The sequence below is a fragment of the Carassius carassius genome, chromosome 32 (assembly GCF_963082965.1).
Source record: "Carassius carassius chromosome 32, fCarCar2.1, whole genome shotgun sequence".
NCBI classification, from domain to species: domain Eukaryota; kingdom Metazoa; phylum Chordata; class Actinopteri; order Cypriniformes; family Cyprinidae; genus Carassius; species Carassius carassius.
The window spans coordinates 25,445,950-25,467,165 of NC_081786.1; the positions used below are offsets into that span (position 1 = coordinate 25,445,950).

General features: G+C 36.5%; 1 protein-coding gene across 1 annotated transcript in view; it reads left to right on the forward strand.

Annotated features, from left to right (window-relative positions):
* The window catches only part of LOC132113039 (glycine N-methyltransferase-like), an 83,289-nt gene that overhangs the window by 48,404 nt on the left and 13,669 nt on the right, over nucleotides 1-21,216 (forward strand). Inside the window, exons 2-5 of the mRNA XM_059520832.1 lie at nucleotides 798-925; nucleotides 1,015-1,128; nucleotides 1,209-1,351; nucleotides 4,874-4,998. Coding sequence (XP_059376815.1) covers nucleotides 798-925; nucleotides 1,015-1,128; nucleotides 1,209-1,351; nucleotides 4,874-4,998 — 510 coding nt within the window. The remainder of the gene's footprint in view (nucleotides 1-797; nucleotides 926-1,014; nucleotides 1,129-1,208; nucleotides 1,352-4,873; nucleotides 4,999-21,216) is intronic.

The following is a 21,216-nucleotide window of genomic DNA, read 5'->3' on the forward strand; positions in this document are numbered from 1 at the left end:
TCAGTTGCTTTGACACAATGTATTTTGTATAAAGCGCTATATAAATAAAGGTGACTTGACTTGACATTATTGTTGTCATAATTCAGGTTGTATTTCAGCTTTAATGTATGGGTTTTTAAATTAAGCAACTGATATTTGCCATAGCGACAGCAAGAAGCTAGCAGACTGTCGAGTTGCTTTCACTCCAAATTTGCAGAAGCGTAGGGGTGCTGCTGAGTGCTGCTGTTGCAATGGAATGTTCTATTTGTTTCACTTTTTCAGTATACAGTAACTTATTTGGCATAATGGGCGCACTGCTCCTGCTCTGGATACTCACGTCTTCTGTGCTGCCATTGCCCTGCTTGTACATCCAGTGTGAGACACTGTTGCTTTAAGATCTGATGCATAGATCAAATATTTTATCACATTAATATTTTTCTCAACTGTTCAAGTTCACTTAAAACAAAACCGACTGCATTTACATGAATAGTCTCCAAGAAAGGCATTTTGACATAACTTTTCATGTAAGTGTGTAGCAATAACAGAACTTAAGCGAAAGAGAACTCTCATTAATACATTGACTTAGAGGCACGTTCTGTGGCCACACATTTGGTGTGTGAGCACAGAAACCTGTCGGCTTTCAAATACTGGACAAGACTTAAAAACATGCAAATAACTTTTAATAAATAAACTTTTACAAGTCAGATCCCTTTAAAAATTGTACTTGAGAATGGACTCAAGTATGAGTCCGAGTAACCTAACTCTAATTTTTTTATTGTTTTTTTTGTTGTTGTTGTTGTTTTGTTTGTTTTTTAAAGGGTCGATTCCATCATGTTGGTAGAAGAGGGATTTAAGGTGGTTAGTGTGGATGCCAGTGACAAAATGCTTAAATATGCTCTTAAAGAGAGATGGGAGAGGAGAAAAGAGCCTGCCTTTGATAACTGGGGTAAGTGGAGATCCCTGTTTCAGTGGGTGACTTTACTGTCATGCGAGAATCAGTTAAAGTTTTTTCATGGCCTGGACTTTTTATTTCAGTAATTGAGGAGGCCAACTGGCTAACGTTACCAGAAGATGTTAAAAAACCTGGAGATGGGTTTGATGCAGTAATCTGTCTAGGCAATTCATTTGCTCATTTACCAGACTTCAAAGGTAAGAGTACCAAAGCAAAAAAGTTTTAATATTTTTTTTTAACAGATTTGTCTATTTAACCACTTTCTTGTATCTTACAGGGGACCGGAGTGATCAGAAGCTTGCCTTACAAAACATAGCCAGCATGGTGAAACCTGGAGGGATCCTAATCATTGACCACCGTAACTATGATTACATCCTTGAGACTGGCCAAGCACCCCAAGGAAAGAATATTTACTATAAGGTAGTTAAAGACTCACTGTGGTGTGCTGACCTAGTTTTCAATAAAACCAGAAGTTATGGCAAGACATATGGTGAGGGTCCTCCCTTTAAAAAAAAACAACAACAATACCAATAGTGTTTTATGTCTCAGTCCCACGGGGACATGACACAAACAGTTTTACCCAATCTCATGTTAATCTTAGTACCTATAGAGTAGTATTGCATCCTTCATATCTCAAAAGAGTGTTTAGTTTTATTATATGTATAAAAGAAAGATACAGCTTTACGTTTCTCCCCGAAAACAGTTCAACTCCTGGAGGTGTCCCGTGGGACCACTCCATCTTTCGATATCAAAATATGTGCAAATCCAGCATCAAAATGGGCCTTATTTATAAAAATAATTGTCACCCGAAATGATGGGAACAAACAAACACACTTGCAGAACTCTGTTGCTGCCCCTTGGAAGAATAAACAACATCAAACTACACTCTTTCATGTAACAATGGGTTCTTTGGGAAGCTGAACAATGTTCAATTCCCTCACAACCAAAACCACACTTCTTTTGCAGCTGTCAGAGCAGAAATGTATTCTGCTGGCTCTTTTCATGTTCAAATGTAAATATATCACGTATACATACACCCGCCCATAGACCCTCCCTTCAATTAAATCAGGAAAGTTGTTGGAAATGGGCAAAAGAGACAGGAGATTAAAACAACAGGGGCCCGTTTCACTAAGGAGGTTCAACCAACTCTGAGTTTAAACTTGAACTCTGAGTTGACTTACCCTGAGATGGGAAACTCTGGTGAGTTTTCGGTTACAGAACAGCTGAAATGAGTTGGTTTAATCAACTCTAAATTGACTGATTTTGAGTTAAGCGTGTGCACCACAACTATAAAAAGCCATTATCAATGGAGTGCCGTTATTACGATTTACCATGGCAACACCTCCCATCAAAAAGCCGTCTGCATACTTCCGACTCAATACAAATGTAATTGTTCTCAGTGTTATAAAATCACAGGTGAAAACTGGCAGAACGTTAGATTAATGAACTATGGGCAAAAAAATATATATATAATAATAATATTAATAATAATATTTTAAGTGCATTTTTCTTATTTTGCAAATGATCTGCCAATAGAGTAAGAAAATATGGCAATTAGTGGAATTAACATACCGATAGATCCTATCTACAGTAGGCTTAGTGCAAGTAGCTCTAGGTGCTATTTACAGAAAACAATTACAGTGAAAATTGTGATATATTCTATTTACCATGTAAAAGTAGCAGTTCTTTGCAACAGGATAAGTGTAAATAATAATTAGATGCTAGTTATACTTTATACTGGCAGATACATCTGCACCTCAGTATTGTTATACATTAACAGGATGCAATAATAACAGATTGTAAATGATTATATTTATTACAATTATAAATAGTTGTATCATTATTAAAAACTTGTTAGGCACTTTACTTCCATTTTTAGAACATTATGTTCATTTTTATTGAAAATAAATTGTAATGTGACGGGAAAAGTGAGAAGAACGAGGTTGGCAAAAGCCGGACTCTAACCCAGTCAATCGCGTTACAAGCTAGTTTTCCGTGCCCAAAACATTACTGTCTACTGTACACCATTGAAGCCATTATTCACATGTGTCGTATTTAACCTTATGTGTCGAGTTAATTTGCATTAAGATTATTTGTATTACCACACTGGCATATAATATTACTTAAGTAAAATGCACTTAATTTAGATCCCCACATGAAACAAGATTAAGTATCTTTTATCATTTTCTTATATAGAAAAGCGATCTTTATTTTATTATTTTTTTATATTTTGTATTTGGAGAAAAAAAAGAATAAAAAAAAAACATTTAGTAAGAAGAGCATTTTTCCAGCGTGCATTAATGAAGTGTTTAAAAAGGGGGAGAAGACCGAAAGAAACTCTGGGTTTATCGAAGAAAACCTGCTCCTGACCAGGTTAGGTTCATAGAGTAAGTTACCATGGTAACTGACTCCGAGTAAAAGTTTGCTCTCTTTCAGAAACGGGCTTGACTTACCCTGCTTTCTCGGGTTTGACAAACCTCCCATTCTGAAACAGAAAACCTAGAGTTTCCCTCATTTCAGGGTTAACATACTCAGAGTTTTCACTTAACCTACTTTGTGAAACGGGCCCCAGGTGTGAACATTCTCCCTTGTCTACTTGTGATCCAATTGGCCAAAATGAATCTTAATACAAGGTGTAAACAAACAGGGCCTTAGAACTATTTTTACCAGGGGAAAAATATATCTATAAAAGTTATACTTTTAAGTAATACTAATTACTTTTATGTACTTTTAACTTTATTAACTTTTTATCATTGCTGTTTATAATGCAGAGAACGTCTAAGCATTTGCAATGTTTGATTGTGCCTTCATCACACTTTATTTTGTTAATGTTTTGGAGCACACTAGCTCATTCTAAAATCACTTCAGTTTTGTTTTGTCTTGAATGGGACTTTAAGAATCCAGCTGTGTACTAGGGACCACAATTAACTCTATAGTATTTTAAGAAAAGCCTCTAGACTATAATTATGCTTGGCTTTTGTCTGAAATCATGTATCCACTTGATTCTTTGTACTGAAGATTTTACATCAGGGCTTAGCTTCAAAAATGTGAAACAATTGACAAAGTTTGATAAATACCGTATTTTTCGGACTATAAGTTGCACCTAAGTATAAGTCGCATTATGTCATCTCTGTTCAGTTAAATAGTGTCTGTGCATTTATTTGCAATCAAGTCAACGATATCGCTGTAGATGAAGTGTCCCCAACTAAGCAAGCCAGAGGCGACAGCGGCAAGGAACTGAAACTCCATTGGTGACAGAATGAAGGAAAAAACCTTGGGAGAAACCAGGCTCAGTTGGGGGGCCAGTTCTCCTCTGACCAGACGAAACCAGTAGTTCAATTCCAGGCTGCAGCAAAGTCAGATTGTGCAGAAGAATCATCTGTTTCCTGTGGTCTTTTCCTGGTGCTCCTCTGAGACAAGGTCTTTACAGGGGATCTGTGTCTGGGGCTCTAGACTGGATCTGGTGGCCACAGTGACCTCGGAACAAGAGAGAAACAGACAAATATTAGCGTAGATGCCATTCCTCTCATTACCGTCTACAGCCGCGAGATGGCGCTCTATGTTTTCAGTGTAGGCTACAGGAGCACTGAGCAGCATAGAGCGCCCTCTCACGACTGTAGACGGTAATGTTTTATCTTGGTTCATTTCTCTTGGTTCATGTCTAATTAATTTTGATAAATAAGTGGCACCTGACTATAAGTCGCAGGACCAGCCAAACTATGAAAAAAGTGTGACTTATAGTTCGGAAAATACGGTAACTTGTCAGCATTACCTACCTAAAAGTAATTAAAGTTGCAGTCAAATATGGTTTCTGAGAAACAGTATTGAAAAAAAAAACACAAGTTGTTTGTTTTTAAGGCCTGTTTAGTTGACTTGATTTGTGCTTATGTAAAAGTCCAATAATTCATATGAAATTTGAAAAAATCAGGGCTTGTTTTTCAGAGTGACCTAAAACAGGACATCTCCACCTCAGTGCTGTGGGTCAATAGCAAGCCTCACATGATCACACTGGACTACACTCTAGAACTGCCTCAACCAGTGGATGTTCAGTCTCCACCTGATTCAAGGTACTGTGACCTAAGCTTCTAGGGGTGTCATTGGTTGTGATCTGTATGTAATTATAGAGTACTATGGAACAGGGATGTGATTACAAAAACAGAATATCAGCTGTAGACAAACTGTTTTTCATGGTACTGTATTTTAGAGTTATCATAATACCATAAATATATCTCACAGTACTATACCAGATGAAGTATTGATATACAGATAAATCTACTAGTGCAGACTATCTATCTATCTATCTATCTATCTATCTATCTATCTATCTGTCTGTCTGTCTGTCTGTATTAACACACACACACACATGCATATATATATATATATATATATATATATATATATATATATATATATATATATATATATATATACAGTACAGACCAAAAGTTTGGAAACATTACTATTTTTAATGTTTTTGAAAGAAGTTTCTTCTGCTAATCAGGCCTGCATTTACTTGATCAAAAATACAGAAAAAAAATGTAATATTGTGATATATTATTACAATTTAAAATAATTGTTTTTAAATTTATTATACTTTAAATTATCATTTATTTCTGTGATGCAAAGCTGAATTTTTAGGATCATTATCACATGATCCTTTAGAAATTATTCTAATATGATGATTCATTATCAAAGTTGGAAACAGTTCTGCTGCTTAATATTTTTTTCAGAACATGTGATACCTTTTTTAGGATACTTTGATGAAAAAAAAAGAAGAAAAAAAAAGAAGAATGTTTTTAAAATATAAATATTTTGTAACAACAATATACACTACTGGTCAGTAATTTGGGGTCAGTCTTTTTTTTCTTTCTTTTTTTTAAATAAAATCAATACTTTTTTTCAACAAGGATGTGTTAAATTGATAAAAAGTGATAGTAAATAAAATATATTATTAGAATATATATTATTAGAATTTTTTTTTTTTTTTAATAAATGCAGTTCTTTTTAAACTTTTATTCATCAAATATATTAGACAGCAAAATGTTTCCAACACTCATAATAAATCAGAATATTAGAATGATTTCTAAATGATCATGTGATAGACTGGATGTTACATGTGACACTGAAGGCTGGAGTAATGATGCTGAAAATTCAGCTTTGCATCACAGGAATAAATTATTGTTTTAAAGTATATTCAAATAGAAAACTATTATTTTAAGTTGTAATAATATTTCACAATATAACTGTTTTTTCTGTATTTTTGATCAATTAAATGCAGGCTTGATGAGCAGAAGAAACTTCTTTCAAAAACATTAAAAATAGTAATGTTTTCAAACGTTCGGTCTGTACTGTATATATATATATATATATATATATATATATATATACACACACACAAAATTAGAGGTTTAACTCAGACTGAAAAGTCACAAATTATCCAATAACAATAACAAAACTTATGCAATACAGAAATTGAAAAGTTAAGACATAATCTTAACTGCAAAAGATTTAAGAATTAATGTGAAGAGTTAGATATAAAATCATCAGGAACCATTTAGTGTCCAGTGCCAGTCTCCAGAGTCTCCTGAAACATAGAGCATATATATATATATATATATATATATATATATATATATATATATATATATATATATTAACAGATTCAATTGTTGTATTGCTCTTATCTGTACGATCAAAACCGAAAGTGTAATTTAAGTTATTTTTGGGGTTTCAGTTCTTTCATGGACTGTGTCTGTCTTTACTCCCAGCTAAATTCTCTGCCTTTCTGAAGTAGCTCATGCAGTGGTCTGGCTATGTCTCCATAATCTCTGGTTTGATAACCTTTACTGCTTCAATTCTACTCGTCTGAGGTTGGATGCCATCAGAACCAACAGTCAGTCCAACATACTCCGCTTTTATTCTGCATCATTGTCCTTTGGCTAATGACAGTTTAGAACCAGTAAGCTGGGTGAGAACATGCCTTATTTCAGCTAAATGAACTGACCAGGTTTGACTACGCATAAGGGCATCATCAACATAGATCACATTGTTGCATGTAGATGCATCACCCATCGCTTGTGTAGAACTATATTAAACACTGCAGTGTAGTTTGAATAGCCAAATGGACACCTTTTCCAAATTAACTGTATACCTCCAAAGCAAAATGTTAACTTGTACTGATCTGCAGGGTCTACCTTCACTGTCCAAATACCATTTGCCACATCCACTGTGGATAAATATTTGGCTATAGTAACCTTTTCTAGCTCTTGGTCCAGATGTATCATGGGCCAAAGTGACAGGGGAAACTGTTTGTTCAGTTGGCAGTAATCTACAGCTAAACGGGAGAATTGAATTTTCTCTGACAGGGAATCAATAAAATCCTGAATAAAGTCAAAAGCAGCAAGTGGAATTCTATGCTGCCGTACAAATGTCACTCTCTGTGTCCAGAGCATCTGCCTGTGCTAACTGTTGTTGCACCTCTGCCTCAAAACCAGGGTACGGTTCAGTGCATTGTTCCACATTTTCCTTTTCACTAAGTGGTACAGATGGCTCATGGACCTTCACTGTCAAAGTATACTCAACACATAGCTCCCTCCATCACTGCTGGGTGGGGTGTGATGGAAATCATTTTGGTGGGGTAGGTGAGATACACTTGTTCATAGCTGTCTTTCTCTATTGTCAAATAAGGAAGCTCTCCTATGACTGGAATAGTTAATTCCTAAATAGAGCTATCAACCCTAGAGGAGTGCGTGGGGAATATGTATACTTCCTCTTGTGAGGTTTTGTACCAGAAGGTAGGTTGAGCGGTTGTACAGTTCAAGCTGTGTGTTACCACAGATTGTTAGTCCCAATTTGCAAAATTGAGCAGAGGGCTGGAAAAAGGCAAGTACTGTCTGATTCAGTTATTGACCTCTTTTAATGATTAGCCAGACAGGGACCTCTGCCGTTTGGGCAGGAACCACCATTTCAAACTCGTTCATTACCTGACATGCCTGGGCAATTGTCTGCAAATAGCAAATTAGGACCAGTATCTGCTCTATCATTGTTGACTGTATCTAACAGCACTCCCAGTCTTACTAACACCTCAGAACCGAGGTATACTGAGCGTGTCAGATCAGGTACCACAAGAATGTAGTGCTTGAACTGTTTATGGGCAAGGCTAAGGGAGACTTGACCTTGACAGGTGCCTCATTGACACATATGCCCACTGCCACATGTGGATTATATGTATTATATTATGTTATGAGTTTCCAGGGCACACAAAAATGCATCTTTCTTCTCTAACAGAGCCTGTTCTCATGAGCTGAATCTTCTAAGAGTTGCATGTCCCTCACATCAGATGCTTCTCCATTGAGAAAGGGATCCTGCTTTGTCTGCTATCTAGTATCAGTTGTTTATTTTACCTCGACTGCCTTACAAAGCTTCTGGCTAGAGCTAGTCTCTCTGATGGGATGTGGAGTTCAGACCTGTGCCCACAATTGACAGTTGTGATAATCAACGGTGCCAGCCTATTTAACAAATCCAGGCCGACAAGAAAATGTTCTGTGTTAAAACCAACAACATGGAGAGTAGGGGTGTAACGGTACGTGTATTCGTACTGGACCGTTTCGGTACAGGGCTTTCGGTACGGTGCACGTGTGCACCGAATGACTGAATGCAATATTTTGTGTTCGGAACATAGGTACATTTTCGTGTTTCCAAATGAAAATATTAAGTGGCGGAAGTCTCCTCGTTCAGCATAATCCTGCCCTGCAGCTGATTGTAAGGTTTTCGAAAGGCATCGTGCGAGTGTGAACATCTTAATTATTTTCCAGTTAATGTGTTTCTGTTCTTCTCCACTTGTTTTTTTCTGACCCTCCTGACCCAGTAAGCATTTTGCTGTCCAGTGGTCATGTCTTAACTTTGCAATTACTGTACTGTACTTATTTTGAATAATTCTCATGGGGATCTAATAATTTTGGATTTTCAGTCTGAGTCTAACCTTTGTTTTTGGCTCATTTTATCAGTAAAGGAAAAATGCCTAATAATTCTTCACATCTGAATATAAGGAGTTTTTTTCTTTTCCAGTCTTCATGGTCAACTACGTATATATCACACTCGTTGCCTTCTCTAGTGCAGCTCAACCAATTTACATCCCATTCGTCCATATTTGTGATAACACAAATCCCGGAAAATATTTGTTGTAGTCCAAACAAGTTGTTCGTTGTAGTTTTTAAAATGTGATTTTGTTAAATAAAATTTCTCCTTTTGAATTGGACTTTGAGCTTTGTAACTTTGCAGAACTTTTTTATGCTGAAACAGCAACATTACAGACTAACTAAAGTTGAAAGAGTGAAACAGCATAATAGCACTCCTTTAATAGGCATTATTAAGCAGTTCATACATACAGCTATAAATGTTTTGTTCTTGAGCACATCTATAATGTTCAATCATTGTATTTTCATACTTTTTTAAGGATCTTTGTATAATTTATAAATTATTACGTTATTTACAAAAATGAAATATAAACAAATGCAATATATATATATAAAATGTACTGGCTTTCCAATGCCGTTGATAATAGGAGTCAAAGTCAAAGTCACCTTTATTTATATAGCGCTTTAAACAAAATACATTGCGTCAAAGCAACTGAACAACATTCATTAGGAAAAGTGTCAATAATGCAAAAATGATAGTTAAAGGTAGTTCATCATTGGATTCAGTTATGTCATCTCTGTTCAGTTAAATAGTGTCTGTGCATTTATTTGCAATCAAGTCAACGATATCGCTGTAGATGAAGTGTCCCCAACTAAGCAAGCCAGAGGCGACAGCGGCAAGGAACCAAAACTCCATCGGTGACAGAATGGAGAAAAAAACCTTGGGAGAAACCAGGCTCAGTTGGGGGGCCAGTTCTCCTCTGACCAGACGAAAAGGAGTAAGCAAGTTTAGAACACCTACAAAAAAGAGTCCATGCAGATGGATGTAGATACATAACAAATGTCTTTCTTCATTACTTGAGCTCCATTAAACATGATCTCAAACTTCTTGTGGCCTCTCCTTGTTCACATGTACGCACAAAGCCATACCTTATGAACCAAAATTTTATTTTATTTATTTATTTATTTATTTTTGATTGCCTAGAGCCTGATTTATTACTCCAGGTATACAATCTGCTATTAGGATTCTTCTCTCTCCATATATCTATCAGTTTAAATCTTCTTATAAAGTCAGTCAAGTATGAGTCTGAATTGTTACGCTGAGAGGGTGGACTTTTATCTATAGAACCGTCTAGAATAATGTTAAAATCACCTCCTAACAATATAAACGCATTTGGGAATCTAACCACCCAACCTGTAAAAATATTTTCAATTGACAACAAGAGGTTCATATTTTTTTTCTTGGTATTGTACCCATAGATATTAGAAACTAAGTAGGTTGAGTCATTATGTTCAATAACTTGGCAAATAAAGTGACCGTCTAGGTCACATTGTGTGGTCAAGACATTTCCATTAAACCTGTTATTTAAAGAGGCTACCCCAGCTGACCGCTCTGTTCCGTAGGAGAGCCATATAGTATTTCCCCATTGAGACCTCCAAAAGTTAGAATCGTCCTCATTAGAGTGAGATTCTTGAAAATAAACAAAGTCTGACTTGAATTGTTTTTCGAACAAAAATAATGCTTTTCTCTTAAGACTATTACGAAGACCCCTGGCATTTAGTAAGATAAATGACAACATTAATAATGACACAAAATAAGAACTATGAAAGATAAAGAACTTAACCTTAGAAAAGCCTTGGTTAAATAGCCTACTAATAGTGTTGATAAGTGACAGTGGGCTGTCGAGATCGGCACCATATTTAGCATTATAACTCAGCACCATAATATAACCTTAACATCACTCACGTAAAAAAGAATAATGTTCAATATCATATAACCGTATAAGTAGGAGACGTATAAAGATTATAACGTTACCCTTTTTTTTTTTGAACCAGCAGGAACTTCACCTGCTAAGTAACACAAAATTTTACCCTGAGATAAAACAATTCAGAGTAATTATCCTGGAATGACCTGAACACGAGGCACTTCTTAGACAAACCTTCTGAACTAAGCTTGACAGATCACAGATTAATTTCCGAACCGTTCACGAATCCTTTTCCTCCCACGAAATAGGCCGTTTTTCCTTCATCCCGAGCTTTCTTTATGTGCGGCCACAGTTTTTGTCTGTTCTCTCTGCCCTCTTGGGTTAAGTCCTCTGAGAAGCGAAGACCATTGTTTTGGAGATAATAGTTGTTTTTTGCTGCTTTCCAAACTGCATCCCTGTATCTTCGAGAGATAAATCTCATGACAACGCCTCTAGGTTTCGTCTGATCTTGCCGAAGTTTTCCCGACCGGTGCGCGACGTCTATAGCAGCAGGGAGGCTTTCCTTTTCCTCCGGTAGAATCGCCTGACAAACACTGGTTACTCGAGCCCGCACATCCTCCTCCCTGTCCTCTGTCAGCCCTTGGAGCCGCAGGTTCCACCGGCGGCTGTATCGCTCCAGCTCACTAACCCAGTTCATGGTTTTCAAAGCAGAATCCTCGTTCCTTTGCACCCTCTTCTCAATGTTAAACCACCTTTGCATTTAAGACTTTAATGTCGCCGCGTACAGATTCCACCATTTTTTCGAGGGTGACGCTCCTGTTGTTAATAAGATCAGCCAAGGAGCGCACTGCATCATCTGAGCCGAACCCGGCTTCCCTAGTAAAAGTTGGTTTCTTATGAAGCGGAGGCTTACTTGGGGTTATGGGCAAGGGCGGGAATTCTTCTTCAAGGCTTGTTTGCTGGTTGCAATCCATTCCGTCGTTGGTATACTCGTGGTTGCTAGCTAAGCAGCTAGCCCCCTCCTCGTTGGACATGGAGTCGTTAGGATGTTTCTGTCCGGACTTTCTAGGCATTATAGTTGTGTTCGTTTAGTCTTTCACTGAGAGTTTGTGTTAATCTTTTCTTGTAAATTATTTCAGCTGCATTTGCAGAGGCTGACGGTCAATATGTGCTTTAAAGCCGGTTTGATGCCGAGAGCTCGTAACGATGCGGCTATTCACTCCGCCATCTTCCCTCTCCCCCCTTATGAACCACATACAACTAGAATCCTCCTTGCGAGCTACTCTGACATGTGCTCAAAAACTGTGTCCTTCCCAATTTCCAACACACACACTTGTTGCTCAGATGCTCTTATTAGACATAGCCACAGCACCACCCAGTGGACAAAACCTTTATCATCCCTAAAATGCCTCCTACTATATATATATATATATAATTCAAGTGTACAGTTTCCTTTTAATGCATCTTGAAATAAATATTTCTGAGTTCTGCATCAAACTGTGTTGTGTTTATTTATTTATTTTATAAGATAACTGAGACTTTAATCTCCTTTGTAATATATGTGCTTTTAATCCAAGAACAATTTATTTATAGCTGTATTACTGCTTAATAATGACTATTATTAAGGGACAAGGCTTTATAATCATGAACTGACTATTTACTAATGCTTAGCTATTGAGTGCATTTATTATAAAGTGTTACCAATGCATTTACTAATGTTAACAAATGAAACATTATTTTACAGTGTTACCAAATCCTTTAATAATTTATGTGTTTTGTAATGATTTTATTGATCTATAAGCATTTAAAATAGAAATAGTTTTGCTTGCATTGCAGCTTAATCTGTCAGTTGAAGAGTTTTACTGTTACATCCATGAGATTATGTAAATTCAGATAAATGTCATGTCATGTCACAGGATGTCATAGGTCAGTATTAAATGAGTTTGAAATTATTATTTGCAGCACAAATAAGGTCTCTTAGGATGTTTTTAAATCCCTAAAACTGTCAGAAAAGGATAAGGCCTAAGATATTTCTTAAGCTGTAATGAAAGAAAAAAAAAACACCACCATTAGCAAAACAATAAACATTTCAAATACTGATTTTTTTCCCTGATGATTAAAGAGATGATTAGGTCTCTCTCTCTCTCTCTCTCTCTCTCTCTCTCTCTCTCTCTCTCTTTAAGTTCCTCAATGTTTTTGCAACATGTAGACAAAGTTTGGTGTGTATAGTTTACTTCCCCTGTGAGGAGTATGCATTAATTCACAGCTGTAATATCCAAAAATACATATTCAAATCAAAATAGCGGACTTCCTGTTGGTTGTAGCTTATGACTGTGAATTAGAAAGTTGTCCGTCTTGATAAGAACAATTTATGTACCAAGTTTGGTGTCTGTAGCTAAAACTAACCCCCCCCACTTTTGACAAAAGGTGGCGCTATAGAGTGCCTCCTTCATGCCCTTTTAAAAGCTTTTGCCATTGTCTAGCTATCATTAATACTGATATGTGTTTTGAGTTTCATGTAAATCTGAGCTTGTTGTCTGCCTCAAAATCACCAGAACAGAATATTCAAGTTTGACACGTTGCCATGGCAACATTGTATTAGATATCAATATCCCCACAACAGATTTTCTTCGGCCATGTTTTGTCATTATTCTGATGAAGTCTGAAGCAAATCGAGTAAAAATAAGATGCGGAATTCAAAGCATTTGGAAAGTGACACACTTCCTGCTGCCAGTTGGTGGCGCTATAACTTTGACTCCTAATAGTCACATATATACGATCGGAATCATACAATGAACAAACTGATGAAGTTTGATCAAACTCAGGAAATGTATGTAGATGTTATTAGACATTTCCTGTTTCTCATTTCTCGCCATAATTTCAACGCCTCACCATGGGCAACCCGTTCGAGATATCAAAAATCTCTTCGCAATTTAGCATCCCCAATGTCTTTAGATCGTGTTCACTCTCGCCCTCCAGGCTTGAGCCCTAATAAGAAATATAGCTGCAAGCAGCGATGGCGGGCTCAAGCCATCAGTGCAACACCACCCCGGTGGCATCAGGTAAACTGTGCCCAGCGGGCACATGCATTCACAATAGCCCTCTGGCAGTCCGGTTTTAAGGGATATGGCAGTTAAAGTGTTAATCCAAATCATCTAGACTTTGAAATCACATTCACAGAACAATATATATAACTTTAGTAACACATTTTTAGTCTGAGTTAAACCTCTTTTTTTTGGCTCACTTTATCAGTAAAGGAAAAAATGGCTTCTAATTATTCACACCTGAATATAAGGAGTTTTTTTTCTCTTTCAGCTTTCATGGACAACTACGTATATATAACACTCGTTGGCTTCTCTAGTGCAGATCAACCAAGTCTCATCCCATTAGTCAATATTTATGATATCACAAATCCTGGAAAATATTTGTTGTTGTCCAAACAATTTGTTCGTTGTAGTTTTTAAAAAGTGATTTTTGTTGTATAAAATATCTCCTTTTGAATTGCACTTTCAGCTTTGTAACTTTGCAGAACTTATTTTATGCTGACAGCAAAATTACAGTATATCTAAAGTTGAAAAGGGTAAAAATAATAATAGCACTCCTTTAATAGGCATTATTAAGCAGTTCATAAATACAGCTATAAATGTTTTGTTCTTGAGCTATAAAGTTCAATCATTGTATTTTCATACTTTAAGTATAATAACATTATTTTCAAACCAGTTATTTAGGAGTTGTCAGTGGTTCATGAGATCATTAAGAAAGTCAAATTAAATGATTAATAAACTATTTTAGTGTAAATATATAAATCTTATTATTTAGACACATGATAATAGTTGGTCAGTGTGTTAATAACTGCTTTATTAACATATATTCCTGCTGTAATTCATGATAAAGTCAGGTTTTTATAAAACATTTAGTAGTTTCCAGCTATCTATTTTTGTGAACTCATCTAAAGTGAGGACTATTTATACATTTAAAGCATTCACAAAGGAGATTTAAAGGAACATTCATCTACCAAACTAAAAAGTCAAACACAACACAGAGGGATACAGAACACAGAAATATTTTTTCAAGATTGATAAAATGAAACTGTACAGCTGTACACTTGACTATATATATATATATGTGTGTGTGTGTGTGTGTGTGTGTGTACTGGCTTTCTGCATAACAAATGTCTTTCTTTTTTACTTGAGCTCCATTAAACATGATCTCAAACTTCTTGTGGCCTCTCCTTGTTCACATGTACACACAAAGCCATACCTTATGGACCACATACAACTAGAATCCTCTTTGCGAGCTTCTCTGCTGTGCGCTCAAAAACTGTGCTTCCCAAATACCAACACACACACTTGTTGCTCAGGTGCTCTAATTAAACATAGCCACAGCACCACCCAGTGGACAAAACCTTTACCATCCCCAAAATGGCTCCTACTATACGTGTATATATATATATATATATATATATAATTCAAGTGTAGGGTTTCCTTTTATTGCATATTGAAATAAATATTTCTGAGCTCTTTATCAATCTGTGTTGTGTTTGTTTATTTTTATTTTTCTTAGGAAGATAACTGACCCTTTACTCTCCTTTTTAATATATGTCCTTATAAACCAAGAAAAAGCTGTATTATTTATAGCTGTATTTATAAGCTGCTTACAAATGACTATTAATGTTGGGACAAGACTTTATAAAGCATGAACTGACTATTTACTAATGAGTGCAGTTTTTATAAAGTGTTACCAATGCATTTACTAATGTTAACAAATTAGACATTATTTTACAGTGTTATCAAATCCTTAAATGATTTATTAGTGTTTTGTAATGATTTTATTGACCTACAAGCATTTGTGAAAGGAAATGTATGTGGATGTTATTAGACATTTTCTGTTTCTCATTTCTCGCCATAATTTCAACGCCTCGCCACGAGCAAACCGCTCGAGTTATACAAATCCCCTGGCAATTTTTCATCCCCAATGTCTTGAGATCATGTTGACTGAGTTTGGTGGCAATCGGGTAAAAAACCTATCACAAGTATATCAAATTCCAGAGCATGCGCTTTTTACATAACTCTAAATAGCTGACTTCCTGTTGGACGGAGCCTATGACATGCAATACGCAAGTTGTTCGGCACAATGAGATCTATATGTGTACTGAGTTTCATATTAAAGGGGTGGTTCGGGATTTTTGACATCGGACCTCATTTTTAAGTCAGCCTGGTTGTTATTCATTAGTGGAGACATTTTTTTTTTTTAAATTATCCAGTCTTTATATTTGGATAGATAGCCGATGCTAGGCTAGCGCGAGTCAATGGGTATATGTTAGCCAGCCATTAAAAAACGTTTTACCCGCTCCACAGTGCACCAAACGCAAATCAATTATAACACTAGACTATCGATGCAAATGTCCGTTGATAGAATAATGTTAGAAATCAAACTTACCTTTCATCACATTGCATTAGTTATAATTTGTTCCCTGTAATCATAAGCCTTGTCGACAGCAGCAGCGGAGTGATATTGATTACCTAGGCAACCGAGTGACCGGTCCACACATGACGCAAGTGTATTTACCTGCCGCTGGCACACTGATTATCACTAACATCACATAAGCAGAGCAAAGTAAAATTCCGCAGCGGCTGAGAAACTAGTTCCTTTAGGATCATTGAGATGAAAGGTAAGTTTGATTTCTAACATTATTCTATCAACGGACATTTGCATCGATAGTCTAGTGTTATAATTGATTTGCGTTTGGTGCACTGTGGAGTGGGTAAAACGGTTTTTAATGGCTGGCTAACATATACCCATTGACTCGCGCTAGCCTAGCATCGGCCAACTATCCAAATATAAGGACTGGATAATTTTTTTTTAAAAATGTCTCCACTGATGAATAACAACCAGGCTGAACTAAAAATGAGGTCCGATGTCAAAAATCCCGAACCACCCCTTTAATACGTGCAAGTATGTGTGAGCTATACATCAACATTTCTGACTGTGTTCCAGGGGGCGCTGTAGAGCCCCTGTGGCACGCCCAGGTCCCACAGGGATATATATATATATATATATATATATATATATATATATATGTGTGTGTTTTTTATTTTATTTTATCCGTATTGTATCTTTTTTTATGTTTTAGGATGTTTTTTGTATTTTCTAGTTCACGGAACAGACACAGTCTCTATAGTTTGATATCTAGGTAAAAGAGTCTCTATGTGCTGAGAATTAACTGATTTCTGTGGCGTGAGGTGACTACCAGATGGTTGTTTTAGCTAGTCTGTCTGCTTCCTGACCTGGGCCCCAGTTAGTCAAGTATAAACTCTAAGATTATGTGCCATATTTCTAGAGAGAAGAGCAGCACCACCCCAGTAGGGATGAAGACCATCTCTTTTCAACAGCCCAGGTCTGCCCCAAAAACTTGTCCAATTGTCTATGAAACCTGTGTTATTCTGCGAGCACCACTTAAACATCCAGCCCTTGAGTGATGAAGATCTGTTATGTATCTCATCACCACAGTAAGCAGGGAGGAGACCAGAGCATATTACAGTGTCTGACATCGTACTTGAAAGTGCATATACCTCTTTCATTTTATTTTTAATGATCTCCGACTGGCGAAGTCTAACACCATTAGCACCTGGGTGAATAACAAACTTTCTGAATTTATGTTTATCACTAGCCAGCACTTTTAAATTTGCCAAGATGTCAGGCACTCTGTCTCCCGGTAAACAGTGGACTATGGTGGCTGGTGTCTCTATTTTCATGTTCCATACAATAGAATCACCAATAACTAGAGCACTCAGTGGGTGTGTCACTGAGAACCTGTTTAATGTTTTGATCGGAACGGAAGAGCTAATCTTAACGATTAATTGCGATTAATCTCATCTCAAAATAAATGTTTTTGTTTACATTATGTGTGTATTGTGTTTATTTTAGGGCTGGTAATTTAACCCATCAATTAGATTAATTAATTATTTAAAAAAATTAACGCATTTAATGCACTTGCCCTTCACCAGTCCTGTGTGGGTCATTTGACATTTCATACAGTTGATTGATGACAAATATGAGGCAGGGCAACAACTAACTGCATGATGGAGCCTAGAGAAGAGAGTAGTTGTCCCTAAATGTTCCTAAAATTCCAAGATATGGGGCAAAAATGCCTGTTTGAGTTCTTGTCTCATATTTGGTAAATGGACTGCATTTATATAGCACTTTCAACAGACCACATGGCCATCCAAAGTGCTTTACAATTTGCCTCACATTCACCCATTCACACACTCATTCACACGCTGACTGCAGTGTCAGCCATTCAAGGCACCATCCAGCTCGTCGGGAGCAGCTAGGGTTAGGTGTCTTGCTCAAAGACACCTCAACACTTGGTCAGGTGGAGCCGGGGATTGAACCACCAACCTTCCGGTTTGTAGACAACCTACATGAACCACTGAGCCACTGCCGCCCTCTATTTACATAGAGTGATATCACACAAGCAATAGGCTAAGTGCAATATCACACGAGTGCAAATGTAATACTGATCTTATATTAAGGTTCAGTAAGAAGTTAATATCGTGTTATTTTAGACACAGTGTTATCTGTGTAATTTTGCCAATGAAAATATAAAGACAAAGCAGAACTGTTCGTCTTCGTGCAACACACAGCAGCAATTAATTTCTTAATGCACATTTTGAACGAATTGGGTGAACCATTTGGCGCATTGAACCATTGGACATAGGCATGATGGATTTGAATCGGCACTATGCAGATTGATCAGTGTATGACATCAAGGTACTGCGAGAGCAATTCAGTAGCATAAGGAGCTATCAGCTCTCTATAGCTCTTGCAGTATTTGATGTCACATCGATCGGTTTGATGGTGATGATCCGTTTAAAATCAAACAAGCCTAATGATTCAATGGACCATTCATAAAGAGCCATTTACTTCACTTCTGAATAAATCAGCCATTTGAAAAAAATAAAATCGTATTATGTCAAACTTTGAATAGAAATTCACCACTCATTCATATTCACTCACGCAGTGGTTTATTTGTGTTCACATAGATTCACTGAACAGCATCAATAAGGGTTTATGGTCCAAAGATGCATGTACATTTACTTCATATTTCTTCAGACAGAATCATCATTTCGATTTATTTTCCACTGATTTACGCGATCTGATGATAAATAGCCTCTCCCAGCGCTGTGTCTGTGTGTGTGCTCCTTTGTGTTCATGCTGTGACTCAGACAAACTCTGATTGGTCCTTCGCCTTGTCAATCTTTAGAGTCTCATAACAAGACAACGTCATCGTGTCACATGCTTCCTTCACTCTTCCGCTTTGATATCTGACCACAACAACACAGAGAAACCTCTGTACCCACGAAATATCCAAATAATAAAAACACGATTACGTTAGTAAATGGTTGGTATGTGATTTTCTTGAGATTTGGGCCATGTGTATAACAATATTGAAAAATGTACATCTGAAATGCTAACTTGTGCAGCGATGTAAAAGGTTAAATATATATATATATTTATTGCATATTTTTACAACAGTAAACGACCAAATTCCACCTGTGGTTGCAAAAGGAAGTTATTACAAACATTCGATCGGGGTTACAGTGAGTTTTGAGTAAAAGTGTACTATATTATTTCATAAATAGTCTGATGTAGCTTGATGCTAACGTTAGCTCTAATGCATCTACAAAGCAGCTGGAGTTCTTCTTCATAATGCATTTTGTCATAATAATTGACGTAAGGTTGTAAGAAAATGTTTTGTTGTATTTTTATAGTAAGGCTTTTAATAATAGTGGGGCAAAAGTATACTGGGTTTGAAGCAATGTGGCTTGGTAAACCTTGAAATACCAGAACAAAGGCTAATAATGGTGGAATAAAAACAAAAGAATAATGATAAAAGAATAATGCGGATAATGTGTCATACCGGGCCAATGTGTGATAGGCTCGTTTCGTAAGAACAATAGAATCATGAATAGGGCAGTATTCAGAGCCAATACTGAGGCAGCACACAGGAGAGTTTACATGAGAGTTTACAGGAGATGACAAGGGCCATAAACTCCCGAGTCCCCAGATCCGCCATGGCCTCCAAGGCGATTTCATATATATATTTTGTGCACGTGAATTGGATTTCATGCATATGAAACGTGTCTTTTGTGTGAATTATTATTATTGAGATCAATCCGATTCCATAGGTACATGGCATGGTGTGGAATGTACGAAGTGGATCCCTCTGACAGCTCTAATTCTTATTTTGGCACTTTCTCAGCATAGTTTCTCTGTAGAGTTTCAATCATGAATTTTATATATTCCTGCTTGTACTGTTCACTTACTTTAAAAATGTCCTTTTAAGACAGAGGAGACGCTGCTCTGCAATGTGGCGAGGTATCATAGAATGGTCTTCTTTAAATTGCAACTTGAGATTTTAATGATTGACCTGTAGAACTGCAGATTAATTTACTATCTTTAGCAATTTTTCCATTGAGAGTACCTTCTTCTCTTCTGAAGTTACTTCACTGAACTCTTGGTTGTATTGTGAAATTAGTAGCTTTTCTAAGTTTGCAAATGAAATTCTGTTCACATAGACAGGTATTTCAACGTTGAAGACATCAGTTAAAGGCAATAATTTGTTGTCATTCAATGCAGAAACTTCCAAACCAAAAATATAAAACTGGTGGGAACAAATCTCTCCTGTGTCATGGTGCACAATAAGATACTAGTTTTGCATCCTTTGATGTAGTCTTTTGGTCCAGAAGGTAGAAGAGGACCTTTGATCCAGAAGAGCATACACCTACGGCACTTTACTGCCCTTTGCATCCCTTTGACAGGAGCAATGGAAAGAATGCATTTTGGTTACTGGCCCCAATATGCCCACAAGCTTTTGGGGACACTAATGCATTACCTATTGCATCAATTTGCCTTTCTGCCTGTTTTTCTCTTTTAACTTGTTGTATCCACAGTATCAAACCTGCAGAAGAACGTGTTCATTTCATCTACAAGACTTTGACTGCAAACTACAGAACTGTTGCTTTTATTGCAACTTTTTCCCAAATGTTTAAGCCCTCCCAAGCCTGTTTTATATTCCCACTAAAAAAATTACTCTCTATTGTGTTTTTATATTCAGTTTTTGCCTTTAGGATATCCCCCTTAATTGTTTCCTTTTTTAAAAAGTGCCCCTTTTATGCCCTTTTTAAGGTTGCTAATATTATTTTATGAGTCTCCTAAAATAGGTTTACATCCATGCAAGGTATTAAAACAATAGTTTTCTCAATATATATATATAGTAGTTTTTTTTTTTTTTTTTTTTTTACCTCATTTCTAAATGATTTGTAAACTACTCTTGTGAAGCAGTTCAAAGAATCATTCTCTCTAAATCCTTCCTTTCCGTGAGCCCTCGGAATGACAGCCCTGGAAACTTGTCTATACATAAAAAAGATGGTATCGATTG